The sequence below is a fragment of the Parasteatoda tepidariorum genome, chromosome 1 (genome assembly GCF_982258835.1).
Source record: "Parasteatoda tepidariorum strain Cologne lab strain chromosome 1, Ptep-v5.0, whole genome shotgun sequence".
NCBI classification, from domain to species: Eukaryota; Metazoa; Arthropoda; class Arachnida; order Araneae; family Theridiidae; genus Parasteatoda; species Parasteatoda tepidariorum.
Window position 1 is genome coordinate 54065327 of NC_141755.1, and position 26893 is coordinate 54092219.

Genomic DNA, 26893 nt, shown 5'->3' on the forward strand with positions numbered 1-26893 from the left:
AGGAATCCTATATACATCCATGGTCAACAGCATTAATTTAGAACAACCCACTATATACTTTCAATAACTTTTAATGTATATGTAACCAATTTTATATTGTCATTTGCTTACTATAAAAGCGAAGATGTTTTATTTTCCCACCCGAAAACATTAAAATCAGTGGTAAATATATTTCTCGCTCAAGAATCATCTGTTCTGTATACCCAGATCAACAATCATTATCAAAACTTTTTATTTATCTGTTACTCCATTTTAAGTGAACAAGTTTTTTCCAACATGCTATTTAACTTTTCATAGCAAACTAATATGCATTGATTTCATGCATTTTCTGCTAGCAGTCATTTCTACGGAAGTCTCTCCTTGCTTATACGCATGGCTACATTCTTTTTTAACTCAAATTGCTATTGAGATATCCATCGATTTACCAAATTTTTTAGATGGACCTTGCGACAAAATAAATATATTTATTCATTTAATTAACAAGCTTTAATAATCTGAATTTTTAACTTATTTATTTCAGTTGTTAATTTTTTAACTTGTTTATTTTAGTGTGTGAATCATCTTAGAATTAAACTGCAATATTCACAAATTGTTATTAGTGTTTATTATAGCATCATATTACAAATGCAGTGTTTGAAAGCTTAATGTTTTAAAATATTATCAGAAACCTACTCAATTATTAGAAATTACTTGCCACCAACATCAAAACTGGATGAAAAGAATGTTAGTCTCTTTGCAGGGTCACCGAGAGATAGAAGAAACCATTTTTCAACCCCTTTCAGATATTTTGAAAATAAAAAAGTACTTTTGCGATTTTGCTTTTCTTTAAGAAGAAGAAGGGGGGGAAACATGGTCTTTGAATGATCCTTGGACATTCCAGAAAATCAGCGTTCTGATAACCAACCCTCTAATGCATTGTTCCCCAACCTTTTTATCACTGTGGACCTGTCAACGTTTGATAGTTTTACAGCAGCCCGATGGGGGGGGGGGACGTTGATTGTTTATAATTTAGATTATTTTGATTTATTAATTTTAATTTAATTATATTTAAACATGCCTTCAAAATAAAATGCAGTTCCGCCAAAAAATAAATACAAAGTGATTTAACATTTTAACTTACTAGAATGTTAAATCAATGAGAACCCTGAGCTTGTTTCTTTGCAATGAGACGGTTCCATCTGGGGGTAATCGGAGACAATGATACATTACGAACATTAAAAAATTTATGTAACTACTTTCGAGGGCCCCCTTTCTTTTAAATAAATAAAACTTTAATAGAACACATATTTTTTATTTGGGGCATAAACCTAGGAATTTAAATTTAGTTTCAATGAAATGGGCGGCCCGGTACTATTTCATCCACGGACCGGTACCGGTCCTTGGATGGGGAATACTGCTCTAATGTACATAATGCACCAGGGACACATATCTAGTAAGAAAATACAATGCAAAGCACTGATAGGTGACAACACAACATCATAATCTGCATATTATGTAAGAATAAAATGTTCAATACTCCAAATTTAATACTATACTAATTTTATATCATATGATGGTGATGTTTTAAGTTTAAACAATTAATTTTTTTTTATTTTGAAATAAAATAATTTATTTTTTTTGGACCTAGATACAACATAATCCTTTAATGATGAAATTACTTACTTGGGTAAAATATTTTCCAAATTTAATTCCATTATATCACCAAGAATTATTTTAAGCCTCCCACCACTGGCATCTGCTAAGAGCTTAAAAAAAAAAAAAAAAAATGTTAAACATTACAATTTTAAATAGAATTCAAGAAAATTTATACAGTAGGAAACCTATTATCCGGAACGATCGTGACCATCGCTATTCCGGATAACTGATTTTTCCGGTTTTCTGAATCGCTACAAAAAGTCGTTTTTTTTATTGTTAAACACCCAACTAAAAAAAAAAATTTATTTGGAAATAATCTTGAAAAAACGAAGTAATACACTAATGATTATTTCCAAAATGATGCTAGGGTAAACATCTTTCAAAAAAGAAAGAAAAATCCTAAAATCTTATGAGGAAAAAAAAATTTTTTTTTTTTAAAAAATAGCGGGAAAATTTATTAAATTTCGTTCCGGTTTTCTGATTTCCGGATAACGGGTTCTGTACTGTATAAATATTTAATAATGTATGAAGTGGAATTAGTGAACTTATTCATACATTATTTTACAAGTAACAAGAAAAGAAATTTTAAGTTAACATAATATGACTTCTTGCATAATTTATTATATATTAAATTCTTTGCAATTCAAATAGCCTTTAGGTGGTACTTGTCAAAATTCTTAATCTATGGCAACTACTGGCAGTGCTTCAGCATAATGTGCAGGGAGTAAAACATATATATTAATTTGCATCTTGATTTTGAAACAGATTAAAACATTTTTATTTTGAAAGCTATATGGACCTTAATTACAACAAACATAGTGAAAAATATATTTTATTCAATCCAATAGCAAGAATCATTGAAGTAGATAAAAACATTCTAATATATTCCTATATAACTGAGCATGAGAACTGAGTTCTCTATCTGAAACTAATGTTCTCTCTTTGTAGCATATTTGAGTATTGTGATTGGTGGTAAATTAAACTTTCTACTAATAAAAACCTTTTGCCGACAAAAAGCAAATCTAATAACTAACTGGTCAATTAGTTATGAGATTTATATGACTAATTAAACATAATAAATCCCTTTAACATTCTCATTAACTACTTGACAATGCTTTCATAATTACTTAATTTTGGAAAAATTTGTTCAAAAATAATTTTACTTTAATAGATTTTACTTCCCATTAAATTCAGAATAAATAATAATAGTTGATCATTCAATTTTGACAAAATTTGTTTAAAAATCATTAATTTTTTTTATTAATGTTTTTAATCTTCATAAAATATTAAATTAATTATATCTACTAATATATATTGTTGTGTCACAACAACCAGAAATAAGACGTGAGTTGTACCAAACAATTTATTTAAACATTCACACGAAAAATCACAACATATTACCCAAACGAAATATCTCTTCTCAGAAAAAAACTCTCTTTTTCAACAACAAAAAAAAGAACATCACTTCTCGTGTGTGTCTCTCAAGCAACATTATTTTAGCATTACCTCTCGAGGAATTGATGCTTTTAGCTCAGTTGTCATTGTTACTCTGTTACGTTACAATATATTTAAAAAAAAACTATTAGAATGTTTTAAATAATAGAAACATACCTTTTTAAAACAGTTAAAATTAGTTTATTCTGACATGACATTCAAAATGTAAGAAATTCTAAAATACACATAAAGAGTAAAATCAGTTTACACTAATAATGCCATAATAAAACTAATCTCGATTCACAAAATCAAGACTGATATTTAAAATGTTCTTAGACTATGTACCGATGCGCTCCACTTTCTTATACATTTTTATCATAAAATAGTGTGTTAAATAGGCCAAAGGTTCAAGCTAATTATTTTTTTTTCCTTCACCCCACAGAAAATATATAACTATTTTATTTTAATGTAGTATATTTTAAAAGTTTAAAAACTACTAATAGGTTTCTTTTTTTCCTTCTTCTGATAAAAATGTACATAAATATTTATAAAAAAGCAAAAATAAATCACCTATGCACATCAGTAAAAATTATTTTTTGCAAAAGTAGTTTTATAATATATAATAGGTTGCATACAAAAATGTTCAAATTATCAGTAGATGATGCAGGCAGGGTTGGCAAGGTTTAGGACAGAATGGATTAATCCACGGTTTAAACCGTCCTGTCCAAAACCCCTTTGTCCAAAACCCTTTTACTCAAATTATGTCACAATTTTATCTGAACAATATTTAAGAGGTTAAACAAACATAGAACTAATAACATATTGATAGTTAAATATACCAGAGAATATTTGTTTTTAAAAGTATAATGTTTTATTAATACTGTTTGACTCTTCAATTTAAACAAAGGAAGATTAATCAGTAATCAAGTTCAATTGGTCCTCTCATTTAATAGTACATAACTGAAGTTTGGCCTTGCCATACAGGTTAAAATATTAGGGACTAAGTGCTTGGTTCGTCATAAACTGGTTTATTTATCTATAGTACTATTCAAGAATACTTTTATTTCATTCATATTCAATTCTTTTAGCATAGTGGTGATACATCACCAGTGTCAGTAACTGAAACTGATGTTATGCCCTTCAAAACTGTTAATACATTTTACAGTTATTTTGTATTTTCAATTTAAACTAATATATTTATATTTAAAAAACATTTTTTTTAAAAATAGATGCCTTTTTTATCATCCTGTGATGCAGAAATTATAAAATTTTAAAAAAAAATTATTGTGAAAAACAAAAGGTAAATTTTTGAACAAATTTAGCATTTTTTTTTAAGAAAAATTATAATTTTTTAATATTACCCTATTTATCCTTATGCAAAAATATTATTTATCAGTATTAAAAGCATATTTATATTTAAAGGAATTCACTTTTGTTGTTCAATGAATTGTGGAGCTTCAAAAATTATAAACCTTTTCCTATTATATTATTTTATTTTAATAAGTTATAGTAAATTGTATAAAAAATATCAAATATTTATTGATACATGTAATTATTAAGTGTACTATGGTTACACCTATAGAATTCTTACCTTTTACCAAAGTTCAAGGTTTTGGACACTTTAAGATAGTTTAACCCAGTTTGGGACCGTTTAACCCAGTTTAGGACAGTTTTACCCAGTTTAAGACAGTAAAACCCACGTGTCCTGTCCAAAACCAGTTTAGGACGTCCAAAACCCCAACCCTGGATGCAGGTAATCAAATTTATGACCTATTCAGTCATCTAGAAAGTCCGACTCTACTTCTATAAAAAAATTTTAATCCGAGCATACTTGAGCCCGAGGTATACCTTAAATTTCACTTTTTTTTAAACTTAATAACTGATTTTCAAACATATAGTAAATGTGATATAGTAAATTTATTATAAACTATAGTAAAAAAGCTTATTAAAATTTTATTAGTCCAAGCCGGCGTTTTCCAAAACCTTTTTTCAATAAACGAGTGTCGAGCTTGGGCTAGGTCCATCTCATTTCTACAATATCACATTACAAATGGTTAAAGCGTTCTATACACTTTAAAAAAACAAGACATAATTATTAAGTGCTCAAATTATAAATATTGATGAAACTAATGAATACTAAAATTAATTTTTTACCTCTAAAGCTGGCAAAAAGCGTCTATCTTTTTCAATAACAATAACATGTTTTGCACCGTTCTGCAAAATGGCTCGAGTAATATTTCCCGGACCAGGCCCGATTTCACAAACATAATGATCCTTCACATTTCCTGTGCTGGTGACAATTTTATTGTTAAGTCTGAAATCCAGAAGAAAATTTTGAGACAAATTACGTTGAGCTTTAATTCTATAAAGTTTTAAGAGATCCCTTGGCGAAGGCAAAGGTGGAAGTCGTAAAGATGCTTCTGTGACTGGTTCATCTGTTTTAGAAAAGTCATTAGTTGCAACTTCTTTTGAAGTAACATTTTGAAATGAAGATAATGTGGAAGCTGTTCTTCTTAAACAGTGAAATAGTCTTAAGCTGGTCATTTGAAAATAATTTTTTCTTCCTGAAATGGGAAAGAGAAAAATAATTAAGTTATGCAAAGTTAATGCAAATAATCTTTTTAACTTTGGTTACATGCCTATTTGAAACCCAAAATAAATAACACTAAAGGTTGGTGTTTGTCTTTGAAGAATCGAGTCAACAAAAAGCAATGCCTATTTGCAGAGCCAAGTATATTTATATACTAGGATAATGGATCAATGAAAAGTTGTTCTGAACAATAACAGTATAAGATAAGTTTTCTTCTTTTTTTTAACGTTTTTAATACCTGATTATAAACATTAAATTACAATTCTTAAAAAAAAATTATGCAAAAGAAGAAAGTAAGCCTGAAGTCTAAGGTAAGTAACCTTAAACTAATAACTTAAAATTAACAAAATTTAAAAAACTTAATTATCTTTATTCAAAAATAAATACCACTGTTTAATGGAAAAAAAATTTCAGACAATAAGCTGTAAAAATTCGCTTTCTTTTAAATATAAATTAATAATTTTAGAGCAAATTACAAAAAGCATACATCTTTAAGTTATTAACACATCCTAAAAAGTTATTACTATACAAGGAAAATATATTTTTTTTAATGAATGATCGGTTATTTATAATAACCTTAAGACTACCTTACTCACAATTTTCAAATACAATGCAAGGTTTAAAACAACGTCCTCATTCACTTTGCCTTTTGACATTACTCCTAGGTGCTTTGTCTCAGCTGTACAGGTATTTTTTAAATAATATTTTAATAGGTTAGAGAAAAAAAAATGTATATATGTTTTTCTCAATTTAAGTCCAGTATTTATGAATAATAATTAAATATTTGCTCTAGCTTTGCATCTTCCAAACATAGCCACCTCACATTACAATGCTGATTTTTGTTCGAGCCACAGGGATCGTCACATCGAGCTTTGATATTGCTTGTGAAACTGCTTTCATTTATTTTTGCATAAAATATAGTTTATTAAAAGAGCAAAACTATCTTTCTAGCAGGCTGTGCAAAAACAAAAATTTTAGAGCATAATTTTGGTCACTACATTATTAAGATGAATTATTCGAACAAGCACACCAGGAATAATACATGCTAATTAGGCAAGATTTTTAAATTGCAACCTGCACCAAAATAATCACCAAACGTTGGCAACAAATTGGTAATGTTACATAAGAAATTAAAAAGAATATCAAGAAGGGAATCAATTCAAAGGGTAAAACCAACCACAAGCAAACCACTGATCTACATGTATTTTAAGTTTTTTCAAGCATAAAAATAATTTAGGACCGTGGCTATCGTAGTTGGTGCGATACCGATGTATAAATATCTTCCAAACGGTAACTTAATGCAATTGGAATAACATTCAACCTGAATTTGTGGGCAAAATTTTCTGCATCGGTATCTGCACTAAAATAATTGGTAAAATATATGGTAGATTTCCTCATTCCGTATTCCAACTAAATAATCAGGCAATTTACTCATAAACTCTCAAATGTTAATGTTCAATAATATAATAATAATAATGAAAATAACCCTCATAAAAGGAAAAGATTGTAAAATTTTTAAAAAATTCCACGAATGTTTAACATGAATTTCAGTATTAGGAGCTAACATCTTCAATGTGCAATTATTACATAGCAATTAATAAAGGATTACCTTTTTTTTACATACAAATACTAGGAATCAAATAATGAAAACCATTATTCTATTTTCGTCAAGTTAAGTAGATGAGAAAACATAATTTGAAGAACTCATAATCAAAATAGAAATAACACGATCGATCCCAATGTGTGTTTACAAACATTTACTTACAGTCAACCATACAGTTAAAATCAGATCAGAGCAAAATCAAAAAATAATAAAACATTCATTTATTAGTCTTAGTGATAATATTTTTTAATTATAATGCAAAATATATACACGAAGTTTCATAATTATGAAGAAAAAATAATTTTAGAATATTAGATAAAGTTTTATAACCTTTTAAGTAATTCCTTTAAAAATTCAACAGTAGATGGCAGCACATGCTACACAAAAATTTTATACGAGATCTTAATCCATCATACGAAAAACTGAAAAAACAAGCCATAATGAAGAGCCGTAATAAGTATTATGTATAACAAAATAAATAATTTAAATTAAGTGAATTTCTGCAACTTTTATAACCTGAACTACACAGTTCTCTCAAATATTCTTAATGAGTTCTTAGATAAAATCATGTGAAAAGAATTCCCCCCTCCTCCCTTTAAATTATTAATATCAGTTCAAAATTCAAATGCCATTGAATAACGTAATGCAACACTTATTGTGAATGAATAATTTATGAAAATGTTTTAATCTTTCTGAGGCTTAATTCACCCAATTTTTTCGTTAGTAAGGCAGTTTACGCTAAATTGTTTCTTATTTTATTACGATGCATTCTATATTTTTAGTGTAAATTTTCCAAAATACAAAAAAAAAAAAAAAAAAAAAAAAAAAATTGGTGTGTTCAATTAATGCAATGCATTCTTTTAACGATAACGAGTTGACGACCGACCTCTTCTCGATTTTAATGGACTATATTATTTTATTTAAATTTATTGGAATTCGATCTCTCCAACTGATTATCTGCAAATATCTATGAAACAATCTAAATTTTCTGGATGAGAGAGACGCATTTTCACTTGCATACCAATTCTACAATGGTTCTTAGAAAATATCTTTAAAAAAAATTGTCACTTCTTTAAAGTGTTTGTGTTTTTGTTTCCTTGTTGTTTTTTTTAATAAATAAATAAATATATCTATTAATCGATAATTCGGTTCTATGTAATAAACTTCTATATAATAAAATCAATTATTCTGTTTAAATTCAGCAGAATCATCTTACCTATTTTTTTTTTAAATAAGTGATATTTATGAATTTGTCTAATTTAAAATTCCTTTATTTATTTACATTTTCTCTATTAAAGTTTTTCTTTCTTTTTCAAAAATTTATTTAATCATTGTGCATTCATTTTTGTGCGCGTTTTCGGTATCACTGATATCGAACTTCAAAGCTATGGAAGCATTAACTGTAAAACTTCTAATATGTAATCTTTTTCTGTTGTTTTCTTTTTATATAGAATATATATCTTATTTTTCTTCCTTTTTTTTTAACTGTAAATTTCAAGGAGGAGCTGAATTGAAATTAAATATTTAAAAAAATTTATTAACACCGAATGTATGATAAATTTCGGCTAATTTGTAATGGATAGAGTCCCATGTTACAGATCAACCTCGGGCCCCTTATCGCCTTAATCCCGACACTTCTTAATCTTTAGTTTTGCATTAAAATAAACGGTAAAGTAACAGTAGTTATATTATGAAAGGAAAGCTTCTCTTATCCAAAAGCTATTTAAAAAATGAAGAACAAATAAAATATTTAAAAAGAAAATTTAGCGTTTTAAATTTATTGTGAAATTACAACTACAATTCACTGTTTAATACAAATTTACTGTTTAGTAGTTCAGCATTTTTGAAAAAAAAAAAATAATAATAATAAATAACTATATATGTATTGAAATTGAAAATTAACAAAGTTGCTGAAGTTCGTTTTATGCAGTTTTCTTTGTTTAAACATATATTATCTTATAAACATACTATTATATTACAAATGAAAAATTTTTCATCGGGGTTCGTCAATCGAAAGGTACCTTATGCGGAATCTATCGAAATTTTGTTAAAGAAAGAATGACACATTTAAAAACTTCAAAAAAATAATATCATGATTTGAATGTATTTCGTAAAATATTCCAAATTATTAGGTAATAGGCAAATCTTATAGTAGGTAATAAAAAATATTATTTGCTAACTATTTAATGAGTTTTTTTTTTTAAATTAAAAGCCATTCTTACTTATAATAATTATTGGCAATAATGGTTTATTTATAAACCATTGTTTCAAAAATTTTATACTTGAAACCTTCAGCAAAGACCACCTCGTAGCGTTCACCTCTATTTATGGCCTATTTTGGCAGGCATGGAATTTTTTCCATAGACTTTCTCTTGTTATGATAATCTTCATGAAAGAAAATTAAAACCTCTCCCAGTGACCGGCCTAACATTTGCGCCTAATGGTCAATTAAGGGAAAACGAAAAAAATATCAAAACAAGAAATTTAACGAAACGAATAAGTAGATTAAAATGTATTCAAAATATTTGTGTGACGCTTTTATTTAGAGAGCTCTTTTATCATGTTGTAGTCAGAGTGTACTAAAGACGATGCTATCAATGATTTAATTTAGAGTTGAAAGTTAAATTTTTAAAATAAAAGTTCTTTTAGAAAGAAACAAGCATTTCAAACAAACCTCTTCTCCCGTCCTTTCATGACGCCAAAAGAAGTGGCATTTCCGCACCAAGAAAATAACACGGACTAGAATTAAAATCGTTTGCGAAAAATCATGTGCCTTCGATAACAATTTTGAAGTCAATGATGGTAACCTCTAAGAACGACTTCCAGCAACGACCATTTTATTTAGGAACAGAGAGTGGTCACTCCCGAGAGGTTTTAATATAGTAGGAAAAATTAAAATGTATAAAGCAAAAAATATTATTTACTAACTTTTTTTTTAATTATAAACCATTATTTATTTGCTTATATCTATTGTTCTGTTCAGGTTTAGAATACTAAATTTTTTGTAAGTTTCTTTAAGTTTTTCGTCGGAAACTTTTATAATTTGAGATACTAATAATTATTTTTGGATTTTGCAGCTCGCCACTAAATATTTAAATTTAAAAAAAATCTTTTAGCAGTTTTTTTTTTAATTCAATTAGTTTTTCAGTTGAATAATCACATAAAAAGTAATTTCTCTTATTATTGTCAAGAAGATTAGTTTTCGTATGTTTTATTTATTATTATTATTTTATTTTTTTATTTTTTTGCTCTCACCAATTGCGATACAAATAATTTTTTCCTTAAATCTGGAATCTTATTTAATTTTCGATTTAATAATTTTCGGCATTTTGTATTTCATTTTCGGTTTTTTCACATAAAAAAAATTTTTTTAAGCAACAAAATCTACTTTAATAATTTTATTAATTGATTTAAAATGTAAAAGTTTTTTTTATCACAATGGCAAGAAGAAAAGTGTTAGGTCATCTAATTAATTACGTACTTTGTTATTTATTAAACGGAATTTAACAAACATTTTAATCGATTCAATTGTACGACTTATTTTTCCTCAAAATCTTACACAGCTTTGAATTTTTTTTTTCTTGCCTCTAATTACTAAATTTTCATCTTTTTCAAACAGAACAAAGTATTTTCAAACAGGCTTTTCTAGTAATCTTTTAATTTATTTCACCCTTCTCGAGAGTAGTTTTTCACTATATTAATAAAAAGTGTTGGCTCGTGTAATTATTTACAATAAATAAGAAGTTAAAGAAACTGCCAAGAATTTTGCATTTCGTCACCAAAATTATTTAAATAATTTTTTAATTGATTCCTTCACATTCAATCTTATTATACAAATTATTATCGAAAACTGCTACTTGGATTATTAGCTTGGATCCAGCTTTTTTAAACAAATAAAGAAATAATAAAATAAATTATCCGTATTAACAGCATGTAATGTTTATGTATCATATTTAAGCTTGCATTAGAGAGTACTTTCTAAAACATATTAAAAACCTATACTTATCCCTTTTTGTAACGTTATCTTAATATTTTATGATTCATAAAATTTATTATTCTTCAATATCTATTAAATAATTATCGAATTATCGATTCCAAAATAATTATCGAAGGGAATAATTTTTTTTTCCTTTCTCGTTAATTAAAATATCGCAGAAAAAAGTGCTTTTCAATTCCTTTATCAGTGATTTTTAACTTTGGTTAATCTTAATTTCAATTTTTGGTTCATTTCATTACTTTGGTTAATTTTCAATGAATAATTTTAAATTACAGTGGAGCATCGTTTATACGACGATCACTTATACGACGTTTACATTTATACGACGTTTTAGTGTGGTCCCAAATCATTCCTATTCATTTTAATGTAAAAATATATCGTTTATACGACGCACAGAATCGGTTATACGTCGGTTTTTAGATTTTGTTCACGTTTATTTAATCTTTTATTTTTTCTTGCGTATTTTAAAAAAGGGCGCAATTTTCCAACATAAATGATACAGAAAAGGGTGCCAACGAGAATGCTTGGATAACGACCGTAATTTTTACTAGATGACTGAAAAAACTGGACAATGTTATGAAGAGGCAAAAATGAAACATTTTGCTATTCTTCGACCATGTCCAGCGCACCCATCGATACTAATTATTTTGGAAAATGTAAAAGCTCTCTTTTTTCCTGCAAATTGTACAAGTGCGCTTCAGCCATTAGATTTGACCGTGATTAGAAATCTAAAATTGCATCATAGAAAGCAGTAAGTTCAACTCGCTATTCAAAGCATTGTAGAGACTAATAGCAAGAAAATATAATTCGAGGTAACATACATTCAAATTGCTCACTGCAATCTTTCTTCTTTGGTTATTTGTTTGTTTTGCTTTGTCTAATTTAGAAATTTATGTAAATCAACACGTTAAACATCAAAATTAACTGAAAACAGAGTCAGTTTCGGATTTAGAAGTAAAAATCGATTATACGACGTTATCGTTTATACGACGTTTTTCGGGGGTCCCTTCGGCGTCGTATAAACGATGCTCCACTGTACATTCATTTTTCGGTGTAAAATAGTTGAGTGAAACTTTTCCCTGGAACATAATTTTTCCTGGAATATAATTAAGTGGTTGATAAAAGAGAAAAAAAATCAAAAATATTAAAATTGTGAAAAAATGTGTTGATCACGATTTCTCATTCAGCAATTAATTGAAAATAAATTAGGTTCATCTAGTTTTATTTTCACTCACATGGGCATGCATCAAATTATGTTGCCAGAATCGATAAGTCAACTTTGCAAATAAAATTTGGATTATTATTATAGAAATGTCTTGCTGATATAGAATTCCATTTCCAATGAAGTGCTGGTGCCAGGAAGTCTGCTTCACAGCTGGGCGACCTCATGCTGACCTCGCCCAGGAGGACAATTCTATCTCTGCAACATCACTCTCCCCTCGCCTCTTCTCCCTTGTTTATTTCGGGCACGTGACCCATTGAGACGGCCTTCCAAGGTTACAAAAGGGCTGCTACTAATACTGACTTGTCAGCCATCACTCAAATTATATCTCTACGGTATCCACAGGTTTCCTTTTCACATCCGGTTAAGCTTCGGTCACTCATTAAAATTATACTTAAGGATTAAATTGGCTATTTTTTTCTCGCCTTGGAATCCCTGTTTGGATACACAATTATCGTTTTCCTTTTGCTATTTCATAAAAACAACTTCTCTCTCTCTCTCTCTCTCTCTCTTTTCTCAAATTTAGTCATTAGACATACCACTTGAGGATTAAAGATACTTTTAGTATTAAGTAAACGGAAAAAAGAACACGGTAAAGAACAGCCTGAGGAGAAAAGCGCCACTTTAACAATTATTTAAATTTGAAGAACGATTCTAGATTCTATTCGGAGCGCTAAGTCCGAATTTAAAGTAATTAAATATTTATTCATTTGTAGCTAAATAGATCTGAAAATAACTATTCGCCAACTGCCGAGTCAACGAATAAAGAAAAATCATGATTTATTAAATAAATAATTGGTCACTTCTTTTTTTTTTCCAAAATTATTTTATTGTGGCTTGAATTTACTCACACGGTAAAGTCAAGTCAGTATGTTTTACTAAATTTTGTCACATATTTATATTATTTTTATTGTTGAATTAACTTTTTGTAGCCGTAGATTATTTCTAATATGAATTTTTCTTTAAAAAAATACAATTTAAACCAAGTGAAAAAAAAAATGGCTATTAAATGAATAGGACCTACAGTCATCGACACATTAGGTTTAAAAAAAAAGGTGGCTACTACGTTATTAGAGTCTACCGGCTGCCACTGGATACTAATTAAAAATTTTAATTTTTAGGTCTATAGTTAGAAGGATAAGTCTCAAACATTTATTTATAGTGTAATAACAAGAGCTTTTCGCTCTTCAAGCTTTTCAATTAAATCATAGGTACTCATTAGCAGCTATATAGTAGATTTTTTTTTTTTAATTGTATTAAAATAATCCGCTTCGTTTCTCCAATATTCTTAACACATCGCAAGATTAACTCTGGAGACCATCATTAAATAAACAACAACAATTGAATTGTTAATATATAAATTCAATTGTTATTGTAAATTTAATCAATACAATTATAAAAGATTTAAAATTAAAAAAATTTTTTAAAGTTCCTTTCAGCATTTTATATTAATGCTTGCAGATTAATTAATTTTTAAATAAACTTCCTGATTACTTTCGAATAAATATTTATTGATATTGAAATCGGGATCAGCGGCTCGAATCTAATGGGTCAATACATTCATTTAATTATTAAAGTGGTCATGATTTTAGGTAGGGGTCACTCAAATATTATGTAAGCACTTAACGGGGGAGGGGGTTGCAATTTGCTTCATTTTGCTGAGAAGGGGTATGAACAATGCTAACGTAAAAGCTCCTTATTTTCAAAGTTGTCTTGAAAAGCAGAATGAAAAATTTATCAAGAGAAATACATGTTATATATTTGAATGGTCCCGTAAAACATGTTCTTGTTAAAAAGAATAAAGATAAAAAAAAAACATTGAAATAAACTTGTAAAACCACCATATCAAATTTGGTCAAGAACTAGTAAATCTTCAAGTAAAACTTGTAAAACCACCATATCAAATTTTGACAAGAACTAGTAAATCTTTAAGTTTTAAAATATTATTTTTTTCAACTTCAATGTTCCTTTGTCTCACCTTCACTGAATCATACATAAAAAAAGCCCAGGAAAAAATTACTGTAGAAAAAGTAATTAAAAAACACCTGATTAACTATGATATAAATTTAACGTCTGTTTCGACTCAGGCCATGGAAGGCGAATGTAAAGAAATTAAATAATTATTTGAACATAATTGTGTATATTTTTTAAGAAAAAAAATCGATAAATATATACAGTTAAATTTGAAATTGACTGAAAAGAACTTTTAATACTTAATATATTTTTATTTTTATTGCAATTATATAATATGTAATATAATTTAAATATAATAGCTATAAATAACGTTTGAATCATCAGTAGTCTATCAGGGGCTTTATCTTTCGAAAGTTAAAAATATTAATAAAATGACAAATAATTTCAATTTGATACAATATTTAAAATTAACTAGTTCAAAAATTATTATTTGTACATTTTTACATAAGGATACAATAAGTTTAATTATTAAAATTAAGAACAATTTTAGAATATGACAGATAAAGACAGAAATGCACAAAGTTATGAAATCAAAACTTGCAAAGAGAAAGACCAAACTGAATGTATAATTAAGAGTACTTATTTACAGATATAATGCATTTTAATTTTGTACACTCATTTTTTTATGCTAATAACTGTATTAAACGTACTTTTTTTTTTTGATTTATAAGGAGTAAACATTAGAAAACTTCAACAAGGAGCCCTAAAACTTCTTTCAGATATTTCAAGACGGGCCCGGGCTAATCTTTAATTGGCACCTACTACAGACTAGTTCTAACCTAGGCCCAACCTATAAAAATTCATAGTTGCACCAATGGTCGGAATATTAGCGAATCGACGATTACTTCTTTAAAACTCGTTTGTGATTTGTAAAGCTAAGAAAATAGTAGTCAAAGGGGAAAAAGGGAAAAAATGACAGCCAAAGATTTTAATCAATTCACAGTTAGAAGAATTTGTAAATAATGTAATGTTTTCGATTTTCTTTTCAAATTCAATGCTTTTCGTTGCAAATAATATGTAGACATTAAAATAGGATAGCGGGTGTAATATAATTATTAAAAAACAAATATTTACATTCAACATTGATTTCAATTTTTTAGTAAAACTTATTGCATTTTGTGTGTAGTGTATGAAACCTGTTATGGGCTTGTTGTTCCTAATACTGATAGATTATAAAAATCGATACTTATGAATTATCAATAATGGAAAAGAAAAATGAAGTTTCTTTTAGGAGCATGATACAAGATCGTAAAACTGAAACTCCAAAAGGCGATGTAATTTGCCTAAAAAATTCTACTAATTTGGAGACTGATTCGAGATTAATTTTAATGCAGTTAAACGTATTCTTTCGAATTCTATATTTTAAACTAGTAATAATGGAATGATATTTTAAAACTAGTTTTACAATTCAATTGATATGAAACAAAAAAGAAACTTTTTATTATATTTATTGATGAACACATGTGATCCAGTGATTTATTTTAAAAATTTGCATTCAATCGAAAATATTCACAAGTCGAAGAAGTATTTGTATAGGAACATTCAGTGCAATAATGGAAAAGTATTAGAATCTCGAACATTTTTAGAACTTTTTTAATGAATCGCAATCATTTAGATAAAAAATATAAAATGCGATAAGTACCTATCCGTTTACCTCAAATTAATTGTATATCAATTAATTTTTAAAAAAAATATATATAATTCTTTACATTTGAATGGAATGAGTATGCAATTTCATTTAATCTAAGCATAACGCACCAATATAGTCGCTAAATTCAAATAAATTTTCAACATAACATCACCACTCAGTGTTTTAGTTTCGGCATCACGATTTCAAATGTATTGTTTTTTCTTTAAGCGATTTATTTTATATTTTTTCGTTTTCCATTAGCCTGCGTTTTTCAAAAATCATACGCCACTGGTATGGTAATTTGCAATATTTCAGACTTCCTAACATTGTATTGGTTTCAGAGCGATTCACAATGTGGTATGTAGGGGATAGCCTGGTCGGTAGGGCGCTGGGCCCATATCCAAGAGGTCGTGGGTTCGATCCTCGCCGGCCGAAGACTCCCCGTGTAGTAAATGGTGACTGATGCACGTTAAATCTGTCGAGTCTCAAAGTCCTCCATGTTCCCACAACAAATCAATACCTCTGGGGGTACTGATCCAGGAGTTTCCTTGTCTTCTGGATTGGTTCAAAATTACAAGGCTACGGAGTTGAACGTAAGTAGTCGTAAACCCATGAAATTGGGTCGGCTGTGCAACGACGGTTATAAAATAAAATAAAATGTGGTATGTAGCGATTTTTTTTCTCTCGATTAGTATATACGTGATAATGTATTCTTCGTATTGAAAATTCTTATGTTTAAAATTTGGTAAAAAGAAAAGTCGCGATTTATTAAATAAACAACCGGTCACTTTTTTTTTCAAGATTATTTTATTGTGCATCGAATTTTCTCAGACGGTAAAGTCAAGTCAATAAATATGTTTAACTAAATTTTGTCACATATTTATATTATTTTTATTGTTGAATTAACTTTTTATAGCCGTAGATTATTTCTAATATGAATTTTTCCTTAAAAAAATACAATTTAAACCAAGTGAAAAAAAAAATGGCTATTAAATGAATAGGCCCTACAGTCATCGACACATTAGGTTAAAAAAAAAAGTGGCTACTACGTAGTTAGAGTATACCGGCTGCCACTGGACACTAAATAAAAATTTTAATTTTTAGGTCTATAGTTAGAAGGATAAGTCTCAAACATTCATTTATAGTGTAATAACAAGAGCTTTTCGCTCTTCAAGCTTTTCAATTAAATCATAGGTACTCATTAGCAGCTATATAGTGGATTTTTTTTTTATTTTTTTAATTGTATTAAAATAATCCGCTTCCTTTCTCCAATATTCTTAACACATCGCAAAATTAACTCCTAGAGATCATCATTAAATAAACAACAACAATTTAATTGTTAATACATAAATTCAATTGTTATTGTAAATTTAATCAATACAATTATAAAAGATTTAGAATTAAAAAAAAATTTTAAAGTTCCTTTCAGCATTTTATATGAATGCTTGCATATTAATTAATTTTTAAATAAACTTCCTGATTACTTTCGAATAAATATTTATTGATATTGAAATCGGGATCAGCGGCTCGAATCTAATGGGTCGATACATTCATTTAATTATTAAAGTGGTCATGATTTTAGGTAGGGGTCACTCAAATATTATGTAAGCACTTAACGGGGGAGGGGGTTGCAATTTGCTTCATTTTGCTGAGAAGGGGTATGAACAATGCTAACGTAAAAGCTCCTTATTTTCAAAGTTGTCTTGAAAAGCAGAATGAAAAATTTATCAAGAGAAATACATATTATATATTTGAATGGTCCCGTAAAACATGTTCTTGTTAAAAAGAATAAAGAAAAGAAAGAAAAAAAAACATTGAAATAAACTTGTAAAACCACCATATCAAATGGTTGAATCTATCAAATTTGGTCGAGAACTAGTAAATCTTCAAGTTTTAAAATATTATTTTTTTCAACTTCATTGTTCCTTTGTCTCACCTTCACTGAATCATACATAAAAAAAGCTCAGAAAAAATTACTGTAGAAAAAGTAATTAAGAAACACCTGATTAACTATGATATAAATTTAACGTCAGTTTCGACTCAGGTCATGGAAGGCGAATGTAAAGAAATTAAATAATTATTTGAACATAATTGTATATATTTTTTAAGGAAAAAAATCGTTAAATATATACAGTTAAATTTGAAATTGACTGAAAAGAACTTTTAATACTTAATATATTTTTATTTTTATTGCAATTATATAATATAATTGCAATATAATAGCTATAAATAACGTTTGAATCATCAGTAGTCTATCAGGGGCTTTATCTTTTGAAAGTTAAAAATGTTAATAAAATGACAAATAATTTCAATTTGATACAATATTTAAAATTAACTAGTTCAAAAAGTATTATTTGTACATTTTTACATAAAGATACAATAAGTTTAATTATTAAAATTAAGAACAATTTTAGAATATGACAGATAAAGACAGAAATGCACAAAGTTATGAAATCAAAACTTGCAAAGAGAAAGGCCAAACTGAATGTATAATTAAGAGTACTTATTTACAAATATAATGCATTTTAATTTTGAACACTCATTTTTTTATGCTAATAACTGTATTAAATGTACTTTTTTTTTTTTTTTTGATTTATAAGGAGTAAACATTAGAAAACTTCAACAAAGAGCCCTAAAACTTCTTTCAGATATTTCAAGACGGGCCCGGGCTAATCTTTAATTGGCACTTACTACAGACTAGTTCTCACCTAGGCCCAACCTATAAAAATTCATAATAGCACCAATGGTCGGAGTATTAGCGAATCGACGATTACTTCTTTAAAACTCGTTTGTGATTTGTAAAGCTAAGAAAATAGTAGTCAAAGGAGGAAAAGGGAAAAAATGACAGCCAAAGATTTTAATCAATTCACAGTTAGAAGAATTTGTAAATAATATAATGTTTTCGATTTTCTTTTCAAATTCAATGCTTTTCGTTGCAAATAATATGTAGACATTAAAATAGGATAGCGGGTGTAATATAATTATTAAAAAACAAATTTTTACATTCTACATTGATTTCAATTTTTTAGTAAAACTTATTGCATTTTGTGTGTAGTGTATGAAACCTGTTATGGGCTTGTTGTTCCTAATACTGATAAATTATAAAAATCGATACTTATGAATTATCAATAATGGAAAAGAAAAAGGAAGTTTCTTTTAGGAGCATGATACAAGATCGTAAAACTGAAACTCCAAAAGGCGAAGTAATTTGCCTAAAAAATTCTACTAATTTGGAGACTGATTCGAGATTAATTTTAATGCAGTTAAACGTATTCTTTCGAATTTTATATTTTAAACTAATAATAATGGAATGATATTTTAAAACTAGTTAATACACATCAATTGATATGAAACAAAAAAGAAACTTTTTATTATATTTATTGATGAACTCATGTGATCTAGTGATTTATTTTAAAAATTTGCATTCAATCGAAAATATTCACACGTCGAAGAAGTATTTGTATAGGAACATTCAGTGCAATAATGGAAAAGTATTAGAATCTCGAACATTTTTAAAACTTTTTTAATGAATCGCAATCATTTAGCTAAAAAATATGAAATGTGATAAGTGCCTTTCCGTTAACCTCAAATTAATTTTATATCAATTCATCTTTTAAAAAATATAATTATTTACATTTGAATGGAATGTGTATGCAAATTCATTTCATTTAAGCGTGCGGGGCTCCAAAGTAGCCGCTAAATTCAAATAAATTTTAAACATAACATCACCAATCAATGTTTCAATTTTGCATCACTATTTCAGATTAATTGTTGTTTCTTTACGGGATTTTTTTTACATTTTTTCGTTTTTCATTAGCTTTGCGTTGTGCAAAAATCATACGCCACTGGTATGATGTTTGCAGACTTCCAAACACTGTATTTGTTTCAGAGCTTATTCACAATGTGGTTTGCAGCGATTTTTTTCTCGATTAGTATATACGCGATAATCTATTCTTCGTATTGAAAATTCTTGCATTTAAAATTTGTTAAAGATTACAGGCAGATGTCCGGGATATCATTATTTAACCAAAACAACGACATAATACAAATAATACGACATAATACAACTAAAATAACATGTTCCAGTTCAATAGTGATTGAAATGGAACCCGAACTGGATGGATACACAATAATTTCGTTAGTTATAAAAATATTTCAGATGTTACGAAAGTGTGTTTCTGTTGATTTTAAACCTGTTCCTGTCCTCAATCGTCCTCAAATTTTTTTAAAAAAAATCGCAATTCTCCTAGTTTAATGCAAGTTTTTTTTTTCTCAAAATGTACTGTTTTTTTGTTGTTGTTTTTTCCTATCTAATTATTCTTCCAGTTCAATAGTGTTATTTTTTCCTTTCTTATAAAGTTACTATTTTTTGTCAATGACCATGCCTTCTTTTTAGCAAAAATAAACCCTCTCCCCCTTAGGAGCTTGTCTAAAATTTAAATCGTCAAAATAGGTAGTAAATATTAATAGCAAAAAAAAATCATATTTTAGACGTGAAATTAGGTCAAGTTTCCCTAACTAAGTAGTATGTGTGGAACATTTTAATGTCAATAACCTTTGTTCATCCATAGACTCAAATTCTGGTACATGTTCTCCAAATTTACTAAATTGTAAGTAATTTTAAAGATAAGCTAAAATGAAATTTTTTTTATAATCGCACCTTATTAGGAGTGCCAAGTTTAAAAAAAAAAATTGCTGCAAACTGACAAAAAATGAATAAATAAATAAGTAAAAAACAGTATTCTGGAATTTGACAAGCCTTAATTGTCTGAGTTCGGTGAATTTAGAGAGCTGTCTACTATGTCAAAACTTGCAAAAGTTGTTATTCGCAGATTATATTATGACAAACGAAAACTATCGTAATGGTAAATAATTGCAAAAAAATAGATTTTTATCTGTTGAATTGGAATTACATTCGGTTAATTCGAAGTTCTTCCAACTCAACTCTTCGTATGTCCTGATCCTGAGCCACAATTGATAATAAGGAAAGAGAGGACTGCTTTCTTTGCAGGTGAGGCACCATATATTTTTTAATTAATACTAATTACAATAGTAATAATGTTAACATTAATTATACTATTAATATAATATTAATCTACGAATAAAAATAAATATAAGTATATATGATTTATTAACTACTATTAAAATTAGCTTTATTCAATAAAATGTAACTTTTTCATTACGGGGAGGGGTAACTGATGATGCTGGTTAGTGCGCAGCCACATCTGGCGACGCTCTAGCCTAATTCTAATGTAGAAATCTCTAATGTTATGATGAGTATTTTAATGCAAAATATAGAAATCGTAATTTCATAGCCCTTTTAGAGAGAGAGCACCCGTGTTATGGGGGAACATAGGCGCCAGATTGAAAGTATTTAATGTTACGGCGGCGGCATATAAAGAAGGAATCCGTATTTTAGCGCCTTTTGTGAGGTGCTTCACTCTCTGCTGTTGACACTCTGGTAAAGAAGCCACACTGTGGGGGGCAGTAGCAACTGGCGCCTCCAAGCAAACAAGGCGGGATGCCCGTTTAATAGATGAATGGGAAAAGTCATTACCTTTAGGAAAGCACCTTGCTTTTTGGGTATGGTTCATCCCCCTAACCCCTTGCCACAGGTGGTTGGATTAATGTGAGTTGCAAATGCATCTGGAAGAAGTTTATCAAATTAAAAGTTCATTTTTTTTGTAAAAAATATTTATTAAAAAAAAAAACGTGCAGTTAAAATATGGTTCGAAAGCAAACTTGTGTAATGTATTTGTAAAATAACTGCAGTTAACTTCGTGGGATTACGCATCATACACACATCCCACTTGATTTAAGAAGAAAAATTCCAGGTATTTTCAGGACAATTTCAATGCAAATCCAGACCATATTTTATCTTATACCATGCAATTTTTCATTTCAGAACTTTTTTTTTTGCAACATCAAATATTAGATTTTGAAAAGGAAAAAAAAACCCTCATTAAAAGAGGATGGAAATATGGAAAAGTTTCATTGATATGCGGAATTTTTAGAATAAAAAATTCTAACAGATGTTAGAATTGTTTAAATCGACTGATTAGTGTTACTGACAATTCTGAGACTGTTTTTTTTTTCTTTTTTCTCCCAAGTATGATTAGAGATTTTCAAGGTTTTTATAAAATAATGCAAATTTCCCTGCTTTTTAGAGTCAAAATAAAATTTCTTGATAATTCCAGCTTTTATCTGTTCTCCCTGACCCGTGGGAGCCTGGTAACGCACAACTGAATGCATGTAATAATACGTGCAAAAAAAAAGTTTTTGTTTTCAATAATTAGTATAAATTTTTGACAAATTTTAAAGAATATAAATTTTTCAATTAGATTTTTATCAGAAAAATATTTATTTGGCATAGTGCAAGGATTTTTTAAAAGAAAAAACGCTAAAAAAGCCTCGCAATTATAGTAATAAACATTTTTCTTGAAAAAATATTTAGGCAAAAGCTCTCATAAAATAAGCTAATAATACATGTAAGAAATATTTATATGTACCGAAATTCAAACTAACGTATGCTTAGTATTGGGCATGACAGAGTAATAAATATTATTTATTCCACAATTTAGGTTTACTGGAGCAATTGTTTTTATGAAAACGTTCTTTTTGTGTTGAAATTTGCAGTTTTGAGAAAAAGTGCAGCTAGCAATGTTAATGAATGGAATAAAAAGTTTTTAAAAAATTATAAATATGCTTCGAAAGCAACTAGAATAAATATAAAAGTTGCATTAAAACTGCTATTATCTGAACTTAATTAAGAAGTAAATATTAAGGCATTTGTTATATGATAGAAAAACTTGCGAAATATATCCACGACACAAAATATTAAAACCTGGTTTATGATTAGAAAAAAGAAAAGTAGAGTATAGATATTTTACTGTGCAATATCATTTAATTCAATGGAATTATTAATTTTTTAAATTTCAAAGACACATCTACGCAGTTAGTTGTGGAGATAAAACAGACATTAGTTTAAATATGTAGTTTCATAACAATTTTTTATGTAACAGTACTTTAAAAAAAAATCGGTACAAGTCTGTATCATAAAATCAGCGTTTGTATCGCATACGCTCAATCAAAAACAGTGGGCAAGCACTAAAATATGCAACGCAGATAAAAAAATATGTCTGACCACCAACACTTAAAATTTCAATAGACAAGTTAAAATTTAGGTTATTCAACTATTGAAGTAGAAACAATCGTCCATCTTTATAATGTTTTCTTTTTTTATTAATTATGTACTTTAATAATATCAAAAAAGTAGAAAAATGGAACTGTTGAATAAAATTTACTAAAATTTTAAACCATATTTAACATGATGTTGATATAATTATGTCTTTCGGTAAAAGTTGAATGTGCAATCACTGCTCGAAATATTTTTGGAAGAATTAATTAACTTTTAATAGTATATATAAAAAATCTAAATAAGTAGAATGACAACTAATTTTTTCAATAAAATGAAAGCTTCATATTTTTAAAAATGAAGTTAAGTTTCCAAAACGAAAAAAATCAAATAAATAAACACTAGCTTTAAAAAAAAAACTTTCGCTTGCAATGTATTGTTTAATTAAATAAATTTTGTTTCGGTTCACTAGCCTCTCTTTTCCCCACCTGCAACGGCATCTAACATTCCTTAACGTTTAAATCAAGTGTTCTATCCGGAAAAAAAAAAGAAGAAAACAAAACCATCCCTGTAGTCGCCACGGATCCGTGGGAAAGACTGAATCCGAAACCATTCCTACGTTGCTGTCTTCACTCTAGATCGACGAGGTGCCGTCCAGTCTGATACACACCTGCAAGGCTATGATTCTAAGAAGTGGGACAACAGCAACTCAACTCAGCTCCATCATTGCCTACTATGCCCTCCCCCCTTACATATTTAATAAAAAAAAATCAACAGAACCTGGATATCGTCTGCTATGGGACAAGTGGAAGCTCACTATGTTGATAATTGACGATCTCTCGACCTCTGACACGTGTGCAATTGACGGGTGGGGGTGGGCCTGTATGTATGTTCACGTCCTATGTAGAACTGTATTCAGCATTGTGTAAAGAATAGTTTTGCTTATTCTTGTCTTGCTGCCGACGACAGGATGGCGCCGGGCACCTCGCGCGTTTGCTGTCTGGAGAATGTGGAGAGGGGAAAGCAGTTTCTATCAGAAGATTTTTTATTCAGTGGTTTCTTTTATCCATGCATTGAATTTGTAATCATTGTCACAATCGGTATGGAATTTCTTACTTTCATTTCGTGAAATTCCAGTATCTGGCGCCTAACTATGTAGAAAAAAAGGCCTTATAATTTTTTTTTTTAATTTGATAATTTTTGCTCCCCATCGAGTATCATATCAATCACAGAACCTCATCACCTTACAATGATTATACAGTTACTCTTCTGTTCTGTGGAGGTCAGATTTCTAATTTTCTTTCCTCTTCAAATTAACTCCTAATTTTATCAGATTTTCATTCCTTGTGTAGAAAGGGTTGTACTTTTTTTTTTTTTTTTTTTTTTGCCTCAATGAATACTTAATTAGAAATATTTAAATTTGTACCATAGTGTTTGTCTGATTCAGAATTTTTTATTTACGCTAAGAAAATACATAATTTGTCGTAGACTGCGAGACAAGAATAAGCGAAACTGTTCTTTACAAAATGTCAGATACAGTTTTAACATCGAATCACAGAAGAAAAAAAAGAAGCACCTGAAGAAAAAGCAGGAAAATTAGCCCTTCATTAAGCATAATTAAATATATAATAAATTAATATTAATAAATTTAAAGTCGGACTCCATTCGGGTTATTTGAACCCGAATTTAATGTCAGTTGATAATTTTTCAAAATAATTACGTACTTTTAAATTATTATTTTGTTTGGTAGTTTTAATTTTAAGTTGAATGAAAGAAACTTTTAAATGCAATTACCTCTCTCTCTCCATATATATATATATATATATATATATATATATATATATATATATATATATATACTCGGGGATATTTTTCTATCTTTTGGCAACACTTTAGTTATTATTCATTTTGTTAGTTTTTTTTAAGTATGTTAAAAAATTAATTATATGTTAAATATTTATTTCGATTAATCTTGCCAGGTTATCCTTAGTAATAATTTAAGTAGCGTTGAATAGTTATACTTTTAGTAATAAAGTAAGTAATAAAGTAATTATTCAAACTTATTTTTGATCATTTCTAAAATGGCTGTATAAATTTAAAACATAAACGGTACTATGGTGCCGCATACTGTTATTGGTGACGAAGTTTGCCTTTGTAGAGCATAGACGATACTCAGGCTATATAGCTCGAGTGGTGCTTAATGGAGTATTTCTATTTTATATCACGAGATGGAAATAAATTTAATTCGTCTGTTACCTACAAATCTCAAACTTATACCTACGGTGGTTTGTCAGATTGGGGCGAATTTTAAATTACTAAAACTCAATACATAAAGAACTTCGATAATATCACGGGCATCTCTTGAAAAGAGTTAAAAAGGCTTCGCTGCTATTAATATAATATTAAAATATCTAACTATTATTAATATTATATATTAGATTAAAACCTTTACGGTTAAGTTTTTAATTGAAGAAGCTAAAATTAATTTCTCCATTGAAGTTCATTGAAATATAATGCGACTTTTAGATGGGTGATAGATTAAAAGAAAGAGAAGCAAACTATTTTTAAGAATTTGGGCTAACTAATTACGATTTTAGGATTGGAGGAGGGGTTGACGAATTCGAATGTGTAAATACAGTTGTGATGTGCATTCTGCTTGGTTACCTTTAAAGTTTATGTGTTGCACTTAAAAGATAATTTTGAAAGGTGGACAAGCTGGTTGCCAAAGGTAGTTAGTATAATATATAATAGAATTATTATGAATCATGGCTCAATTAAATCGATTAGCAATGATTTCTCAGGGTCTTAATCTTTTGATAAATTAAAAATATTTTTTTCCCTCCGATATGCACATAAACATTGAACATTAGTAGTCGTAACATTGAACATTAGTAGTCGAGTTGAACATTAGTAGTCGTAAACCCGAAAATTGGGTCGGCTGTGCGACGATGGTTATAAAATAAAATAAAAAGAGTCCAAGTTAAATTATATGAAGTGGGGAAAGTTCCTTTCCGTTAACTTTTAAAATAATTCATCATACATAAATTAAGAAAAGAATTCAAAATACTAAGAAAAATAAAATACTAATAAAAATAAAATACTAATAAAAATAAAAATAACATCCAAATGGAAAAAATGCGCTAAGCAGCAGAGAAACCAAGAGGAATAAAACAAATAAGACGAAGAAAAATTAGTAAAAATTGAAAAAAATATATGACAATCAAGGCTGATGTCATAATCGTAATAAATTGCCAGCCATGAATTTTTCAGGGAATTAAACGTCAGCCTTGATTGTCATATATGTTTTCAATTTTTACTAATTTTTCTTCGTCTTATTTGTTTCATTATACATAAATTAATTTTTAGAAAATATCTAATTTTATTTGAATAAATATTTAATTACATTAATTTCTGATTTAAAGGCACGAATTTAATCAATTGTAAAATGCATGTTATTACTAATGAAGTGTTTTTGTTTTCTTTTCGGTGCTCTTTTTTTCCTACTACCAGGGAAGTGAGGGGAGAAACCAGACAGAATTGTTACATTCAACATTTTGGTTTTAGCACATACAAACATTTAAAATAAACAAATTAAATATTTTTTCGTTAAAATAAATACACGCATAATAATTATGATTGTTATGCTTACAAACACCGTTAAAACGTAGAATTA

The 26893-nt window shown here is 28.2% G+C and overlaps 1 protein-coding gene across 7 annotated transcripts in view; it reads right to left on the reverse strand.

Annotated features, from left to right (window-relative positions):
• The window catches only part of mtTFB1 (mitochondrial transcription factor B1), a 79290-nt gene that overhangs the window by 6450 nt on the left and 45947 nt on the right, over positions 1-26893 (reverse strand). For 2 of the 7 annotated variants that reach the window (XM_087164214.1, XM_087164208.1), the window contains 2 exons: positions 5224-5633; positions 1663-1745 (listed from right to left, as the gene is read on the reverse strand). In XM_087164214.1, the coding sequence (XP_087020340.1) occupies positions 1663-1745; positions 5224-5613 (473 nt within the window). In that variant the 5' untranslated portion in view covers positions 5614-5633. Of the gene's footprint in view, positions 1-1662; positions 1746-5223; positions 5634-7268; positions 7680-9936; positions 9999-21642; positions 21695-26893 lie in introns of those variants that run through there. The other 5 variants (XM_087164201.1, XM_087164220.1, XM_087164211.1 and 2 more) reach the window with 5 other exon arrangements.